Source organism: Gymnoscopelus microlampas (assembly GCF_963454915.1).
Source record: "Gymnoscopelus microlampas genome assembly, chromosome: 6".
In the NCBI taxonomy this organism is placed as follows: Eukaryota; Metazoa; Chordata; class Actinopteri; order Myctophiformes; family Myctophidae; genus Gymnoscopelus; species Gymnoscopelus microlampas.
The window spans coordinates 54,898,931-54,907,486 of NC_139943.1; the positions used below are offsets into that span (position 1 = coordinate 54,898,931).

Genomic DNA, 8,556 nt, shown 5'->3' on the forward strand with positions numbered 1-8,556 from the left:
ACAAATTAGGAAAGAGGTTGATAGTGGTAAGCTATGTGGAATGGTACTACTGGACTTACGGAGAGCATTCGACACAGTGAACCACAGTAGACTTCTCAACAAGCTTGAAGCCCTGGGGGCAGACAGGGCAGCATGCAAATGGTTTCAATCCTACCTAACGGACCGCGAACAGAGGGTAGAGGTAAATGGTGTTTTGTCTGATTCAAGCTTCATGAAATGTGGTGTTCCTCAGGGAAGCATTCTAGGCCCAGCACTGTTTTTGGTATACGTGAATGATATGACAGACGCCTGTAACTGTGATTTGTTCTTGTATGCCGATGATTCTGCTCTGCTGATGTCCCATAAGGAACAATCCACACTGGAGAGTTCCCTGAGTGAGGAATTGACTAATGTTAATTCCTGGCTTATAGATAACAAGTTATCTTCACACACAGGGAAGTCAGAATCAATTCTATTTGGTTCTAAAATCAAATTAGGAAAGAGCCCTGACTTCAAGGTCAAATTAAATTCAGACTTCATTGAAGCAAAATCATCGGTGAAATACCTGGGTTGTATCTTGGAGGGTAACCTAGATGGTCGAAATATGGCCAGCAAGGTACTGAGCAAAGTCTCCGGACTGACTAAATTTCTGGCAAGGACAGCAAGGTACTTGGATAGGGAGACAAAACAGGTGGTGGCCAATTCTCTTATTATGTGCCATTTTGATTTCGCTTGTACATCTTGGTTCGAGGGCTTATTGAAATCCCTCAAAACAAAGCTACAGTCAGCTCAGAATAGACTGATCAGGGTCATTCTAGGGTTAGGACCCAGATCCCATATAGGTAGGAACCAGTTTAGAGAACTAAACTGGCTCCCAGTAGAATCCAGGGTAACCATGGCCAGATTGACCATGGTTCATAAGATATTATATGGACCTCGCCATATAATATCTTATGAACCATGGTCAATCTGAGAGCCAGAGCCAGAGCCAGTGTAGCAGACGTGAGCCTTCCGGCTTTTAAAAGTAAAGTAGGCAGGGAATCATTTACTTACATAGGAGCCACACAGTGGAATGACCTCGAAAACAGTGTCAAACTGACAACAAATCTGAGGACTTTTAAATACGAAACTAAATCATGTCTATTAGAAAAGGTTCCCCTAGAGGGTCTTTAGACTAGGAAAGATAAGGTAGCACTTGTTTGTGTACTGTGTATGTTACTTGTGTTCTTGTATTGTTTGTATGTATGTACTGTGAATGTTACTTGTGTTTTGTATTGTTGTGTAATGTGTACTGTGTCTGTACTGTGTGTCACATGTGTCTATGTAGTGTTACGTTAGTTACTTGTGTTGTAGTGTAAAGTATTTTTAACGTATTGTGATTGTTAATTGTAAGAGGACCTCAACGGAAATAAGTCTCAGGACTTTCTTGTGTTATCCTCGAACTGCGGTGACCATGTGGTTTTGGCTTTTCAAATAAATCAAATCAAATAAAAAAAATACCTCTTGCACTTCCAGTGTGTAATTATCATGGGTAGCAGCATGTGTATTCTTGACGTATTCCATGAGAATCTTTGCCTCTTCTGTGCTTTTATCAGTTAAATAAACAGTTAAATAAACAAAAAGAATAACACATCTCCCCTAAACTATGATTATAAGATGATACAAAATAATAACATAAGGCAAAAACATACAAGTGTATACAATATAAAATATTCTTATAATATTTTTTATTACATGTTACTACAATCAAAAACAATGGACAGGTACATGTATATGACCAAAGTAACACCCCAAAGGAGTGGGGACTATTCTATGGCTGTACTGAAAATCAAGATTTTTGTAAATGAGCATTTTTCTAAAAATTGGGTTAAAGTGATTATCCGAGTTTGATGCTATACTGGCTGATTTCACTGGGGACCCTCCGGGAACCCCTTCAAAGACAAGTAGTAATGTATTATGTACCATACTAAAACTGACCTGTGTTATGTTGACGGTCTTCACAGGACAGGAAACTCCTTTCCTCCCATGTGTTTCTGCACACATTCCATCTATATGTGGTAGAAATGATGACACATGATGTGTTACATGCATATTTATAGTGTTTATATATCTGCATAGTGCCTGTTGGAGCACATACATATGTTTTAAATTGTCTCTTAGAAAGTATTACAGCTTCTATAGAAAGCAGAGATGCATACTTCTGTTCACTGGTCCAGGTCAGTTGTGTGTGGTTGCTGCTTGGTGTCAGGGGTCGAGGGGTGGTTTGCCTCGGCCGTGTCCGTCTGTGGCTCGTCATCTCAGCTTGATGGCATGCAGAGCGTAGTTAATGGCTGTACTGTGGGTCCAGCTCCACCCTCCTGTCACTGGGTTGTAGAGCATCCCCTGCACAGACCGCACCGAGAAACCATTGTACTGGAGCAGGCGCTCTAGCTCCACAGGGCTGATGAACTTCTCCCAGTCATGGGTCCCCATGGGAACGATACGTAGCAGCCGTTCTGCTGCTACGATACCCAACGCATACGACAGTCTGGTCTTATTGATGGTGGTGATGAAGAGCGAGCCGCCCGGCTTGAGCATGCGGCTGCTGCAGTGAGCAAATGTTCCCAGGTTGGCCAGATGTTCCACCACCTCTGAGGCCACCACAGCATCAAACTCCTCCTCCCCTTCACCGGTGAGCTTTTCCAGAGTACAGGCCTGGTATCGTACCCGGTCACGGAGGTCTGGGTCGCGGGACGAGTGGAGCCGTGCCGTGCCGATACCGTCCTCCACGGGGTCGATGCCTAACACGTCAGCTCCCAGACGACCCAGGGGCTCTGAGAGCAGGCCACCTCCACAGCCAACATCTAGTATCTTGAGTCCTGCGAGGGGTTTCCCCGGCCGCCCTCCGTGCACAGTCAACAGATTGTCCCGTATGAAAGGCACTCTTAAGTCATTCATGGCGTGCAAAGCAGAAAATTCTCCTCGTTCGTCCCACCACTTGCCGGCCAGTGACTGGAACCTCTTCAGTTCATTGGGGTCCACTGTAGTTTGGGAGGCTGATCGAACACTGATTTGACAGCGCATGGCATTTTGATCGACGTCCACACAAGTGGTCCTTTGCAACAGCTGTGGGAGGTGTTCATACGCTGAGGTCCAGCTGAACACACTCCTGACTGAAGGACTCTTCATTTGCAGGACATTCTTGACATTTGCTTTTGGACGCGTGCAAACTAGTCCAAGCATTAGACGCCATAACGTCTTCTATCTATATATACAATTTGAATCCTGCGCCATGTCGGTTGTCTGTATGTACGAACGTTGTATGTGGCCAGTGTGACGTAATCTGACATCACGCCAGTGTGACGTAATCTCACGACAGCATGACATCACGCATGACATCACATCCTACCTATAAATTCTAGGATGCCGTCAGATCGCACCAGTTCGACGGCTTCCATAGTGGGTTTTGGTCATTGGAGAGGTGATGCACGTCACCTCTTTCTGAAGTGGGTACTTTCAAAGCCTGCCGTGGATTTAGGAGAGCACAAAACTCTCTCTCACACTGTGAGGTGCCTGTAAGGTGGCACTGCAAAGTGAACGACGCGTCACGCTAGACGTTCGGGCCGCGTAGCGGCCCGAACTTCTAGTATATATACAATTTGAATCTGTCTGTATGTACGTTCACAAAACAAACCAACCTGTTACCAAGACGACGATGACGATGAGACGGTCGTCCCGAATATGGACACAACGCCAGTGTGACGTAATCTCACGACAGCATGACATCACATCCTACCTATAAATTCTAGGATGCCGTCAGATCGCACCAGTTCGACGGCTTCCATAGTGATAAATAGTAATAATCTATAACCATAGAAAGAGTCATAAATGCTCATAATCATACTTATAACTCATTGGAGAGGTGATGCACGTCACCTCTTTCTGAAGTGGGTACTTTCAAAGCCTGCCGTGGATTTAGGAGAGCACAAAACTCTCTCTCACACTGTGAGGTGCCTGTAAGGTGGCACTGCAAAATGAACGACGCGTCACGCTAGACGTTCGGGCCGCGTAGCGGCCCGAACTTCTAGTTGAATACATTTGTATGTCGTATAAAAGTTATGTATTCATGTTTATATCCTCAGGTGGGTGTTAGTTATGGGTCAGACACTCCTTTGGACTCCGTTCTGCATTTGGAGTAAAAAAAATAAGGACAGAAGCTGTATTATGTTCAAGGGATCTAAAAAAAAATCGAGAGAACTTGTATATACAGCCAGTGCTCTGACATCAGTGTGACGCGGTCAATTCTGATGGTCGATCAGAAGTGAAACCATAGCAACGCAAACAATTGCTGACGTCTGACTGCATTTTGTTTACGTTGCTATGGTTACAGTCTGATGCCCGAGTAGGCCGGCACCCTTTAAATCCACAAAACCCCATGGTACAACGGGTATTGCCTAACCAAAGAGGCATGCTTTCCAGCAGGCATCGCACTAGTAGACATACTACTAATACTAATAATAATAATAACTAGAGGTTACATCTAGGCCCGATCAGCTACATCACAGCTATGTTGCACCGGTGATCCAACTGATATGGCCATATATGGAGATGCGCAGTAAAGTGCGGTCCTAGCGACCAAGAACAAAGTTGCTGCGGCCAAAGATAAAGTTGCTGCGGCCAAAAAGAAGGAAAGATGTTAAAATGTAGTTTTATATTAACTGTACAATATGTAAGTACATTGAAGGCGGGGAAAGAAGCCTAAGTATTAGCCAGAGCACTGATCAACAGTCTGTGGCAAGTTTTGGGGCAAGTGGAGTGATCGTGCGCTGAGCAACCCCGGACGTACTTTTGGAGGTCATTTCAACTATAGTAGTAGGATAATAATAATCCGTATATGGGGCTTTTAGTGAATGTCATCGTGTCGTAATGGATTACAAACATTGTAATCAAATTACATTACGGCTGAAAGAAACCACATCACAACCACTCTCTGAAAATGATAGCGGTGTTATCGAACGCCTCCGTGTGTATGCGGGACCGTCGGAGAGTGGAGAACATCCTTGAAGCCATGCGGAAAGCTGGTCCCAACACCGTCCAGGTCATCTCGGATTTTGACATGACCCTCACAAGATTTGCGTATAACGGGAAGCGGTGCCCTACCTGTCACAGCATACTGCACAACAGCGCACTTATTGGCGAAGAATGCAGAGAAACGTTGAAGGAGTTGTGCAACACGTACTACCCCATAGAGATAGACTCGTCACGATCCATAGAGGAGAAGCTGCCCCTTATGGTGGAGTGGTGGACGAGAGCCCACGAACTGTTGGTGCAGCAGAAGATCAAGAAACACCTGCTGGCCTCGCGGGTCCGAGAATCCGAGGTCATGCTGAGGGACGGCTACAAGCTGTTCTTTGATCACCTGCAGGAGCACGGTATCCCCCTCCTGATCTTCTCCGCTGGAATAGGAGACGTCCTGGAGGAGGTGATCCGCCAGGCGGGGGTCTTCCATGCCAACGTCAACGTCCTCTCCAACTACATGGACTTTGATGAGGCGGGTGAGTTGAGGGCTTTCAAAGGAGAGCTGATCCACACCTACAACAAGAGAGATGGCTCTCTGCTGAACGCGGGCCGTTTCCGGGAGCTGCGAGCGCGGCCCAACGTGCTGCTGCTGGGCGACTCTCTGGGAGATCTGACCATGGCCGACGGCGTCCAGGACATGGAGAACATCCTCAAGGTCGGCTTCCTCAACGACAAGGTGGAGGAGAGGAAGCAGTCTTACCTGAACTCCTATGACATTGTCTTGGTGAAGGATGAGACCTTGGAAGTCGCCAACTCCATACTGTTCTACCTCACTGGCAATAAAGATATGATATTGAACAATCCGATGCCACAAACGGAAGGGGTCATCCAGTAAGGAAGGCCCCTGCTCAGAAAGAGCCAGTTGTAGGCCGCGGATTCCCATCAGAAAATGAATATATATTTTTGGGGCTTTCTGCCTTTATTGATTGTACACAGTAGAGAGAGACAGGAAACAGAGGAGAGAGAGAGAGGGGGAGTGACACGCAGCAAAGGTCGCAGGTTCGGATTCTCTCTGCCATGCTGTGTGATTGTGCAGTGAAGTCCTGAGCCTGGTCACCGGTTCTTCTAAGGCATATGTACTGTGGGATGTTTGTCTTGTCAAATGGGAAAGACGGGGAGCTGTCAGCGTGTAGGTGTATTGTATTGCAATGGCGGTGTGTAGCAGTCAGTGCTCTCGCTTGAAGAAAAAGATTTTCTTTGGATAATCCAGAGACAGTCTGATGTTACTGTCTATTGAATTCATGGATGTTTGGAAGTCCAGTAGATCAGATTCACATCCTTTCCAGATGATAATCATGGCTTAGCATCCCCACTAGATGATGTTCTGTAGATATTTGTTTTGGCTGGATGCTGGTATGCGTTCCTCTTCCCACAGACAAAGGAAAAGGTTGGCGTGGTTTGGAGAAGCTGTGCCTTTTCTGTTGTTTGTAAGAATTGTCTTGAAATGTACACATTGTTATTGGGGACCCAGTGGAGTGGGGTTTCCTTGCTGAGGAAGTGGTCCCCATGCATGGCATGAAGGCCCCTCTGTGTGTTCAGTGTTGGTGTACAGGGACTCTACATCAAGTGACCAAGAAATCAAAATCCACAGTTTTTTGTTTGTCATTTTATTGTTAACACGTGCACCATTTTTTAAATGAATGTATGTATGTATGTATGTATGTATGTATGTATGTATGTATGTATGTATGTATGTATGTATGTATGTATGTATGTATGTATGTAGTATGTATGTATGTATGTATGTATTTGTTTATTTTTGAATGTTTTCATTTATTTATTTTTTTAATATTTGTTTTAGATAATTTATTTTTTACTTTATTTCATATCCACATTTATTTTACAAATGAGGGGTGAAATACATGTATATGTTTTTTTTAATCACATTTAAGGCCCGATATTTCTACAAATACTACAAATTGCTACAAAACATGTGATATTCAATCATTTTGGGGATAAACAAGAAGTTGAATGATAAATTTAGGCCTGATAATGATGTACTGACCGTGCATGTTAAAATGATGTATACTTCACTGTATTTTTAACGTTGAGGTGCCCACAAGGTTCACTCTGTGAATGCTCTTGGGTTTGTCAGAAAATGTCATTTTACCAACCTTTTTGAAGCCCTGTCAAACACAGCCCTACATTTGGTTCTATACTCGTTATCCATCGGCTGCTCATGTTCATGATACAGCTGCGAACTATAAGTACTTCGTATATATCTGTCGGTATATCTGTCTAATCAGTCTCTGGGAAGAAAAGTTGATCCTGAATCCTCTTTATAACCTCTCCCTAAAATAGCTTCAGGTCGTATAGATATAGTAACAATTTATGAATGCATGAAAATATTATTATAATAATACCTCAAATTTATATAGCGCTTTTCTAAGTATCCAAAGCCATTTTATATAAGGAAAGGAAGGAACCAACTTTAACCCATTAAGACAGGGTCATTTTTAGATTTGGGCTAAAAAAAACTTTATTTTACACTTAAGCTATTCAAAAATAGCAGACCGAGTGCTGAGCTACGAGCTTGTAAATCTGCATTTTTTTTTTTTTATTATGTGTGCAAAACTGTATACCTTTTTACTCAAATCTTTGCTTCTGGGGGATCCCTGGAACCAAATATTTTGGTGTGGGGTGGCGGCCAAATACATTTAGGGTGCACTCTCACCAAAAGTTGGCTGGCCGCTGTTAAACGCAGGTTGTGCGCGGCCACAGTTTTTTGCAGCCAGCGGATTCTAAAAAAACGCTGTGACGCACCTGTCACTCACATTCAAGACCGTCCCCGTAGCCCGCACCGCCACTTGACACTAGCCACTAGACAAAAAAAAGTCTTTGCACTTTCACACTTGGGGTTCGTACATCTACATACACATTCAGATTTAAAAATATAAAGTACTTACCCCATGGCCACGGATGCTACAATGTACGGGCCCTCAGAAGTATCCGTATCTTCCGTATTGTTAAATAAAAAGCATTTCAATCCAGGGCGCGCTCCCACCGCACTTTTATTTTACCTCTGGGGCAGAATCTGCCAATGCTTTGTCAATGCAAATGCATGGATTCCTGGTCTTGCGGATTTTTTCCAAGAATCCACGCATTTGCATTGACAAAGCATTGGCAGATTTCGCCCCAGAGGTAAAATAAAAGTGCGGTGGGAGCGCACCCTCATGAAAGATTTTGAGAACCACTGATATAGCAACATACGTTTTTTTGAAAACTGTTGGGATTTAGAAGACATTTGTAGAATCGACTTCAGGTCTTAATGGGTTAATACAAAAAAAACGAAAACAATAAAGACAAGTGCAAAGACATAAGTGCTAGATTAAAAACAATATAAAGTTAAGCATGGGTTGGGGAGACATCCTAACTAGACGTGTGTGTGTGTGTGTGTGTGTGTGTGTGTGTGTGTGTGTGTGTGTGTGTGTGTGTGTGTGTGTGTGTGTGTGTGTGTGTGTGTGTGTGCGTGCGTGTGTGTGTCTGTCTGTGTCCCTTTTATGTTGCTTGATGGAGATC

General features: G+C 44.0%; 2 protein-coding genes across 2 annotated transcripts; one reads left to right on the forward strand and one right to left on the reverse strand.

Moving 5' to 3' along the window:
• Positions 1-2,183: 2,183 nt before the first annotated feature.
• Positions 2,184-3,147, reverse strand: LOC311047906 (ubiquinone biosynthesis O-methyltransferase, mitochondrial-like; the record flags this gene model as incomplete). The annotated part of the gene is given in 2 exon segments (XM_084060854.1): positions 2,184-2,276; positions 2,278-3,147. Coding segments are annotated over 2 exon segments (963 nt in total).
• Positions 3,148-4,954: 1,807 nt separating this feature from the next.
• LOC311047908 (cytosolic 5'-nucleotidase 3-like) lies at positions 4,955-5,872 on the forward strand (the record flags this gene model as incomplete). The annotated part of the gene is made up of 1 exon (XM_084060856.1): positions 4,955-5,872. The coding sequence occupies one exon, from the start codon at positions 4,955-4,957 to the stop codon at positions 5,870-5,872; it is 918 nt and encodes a 305-aa protein (XP_083916982.1).
• Between the last annotated feature and the right edge of the window lie 2,684 nt (positions 5,873-8,556).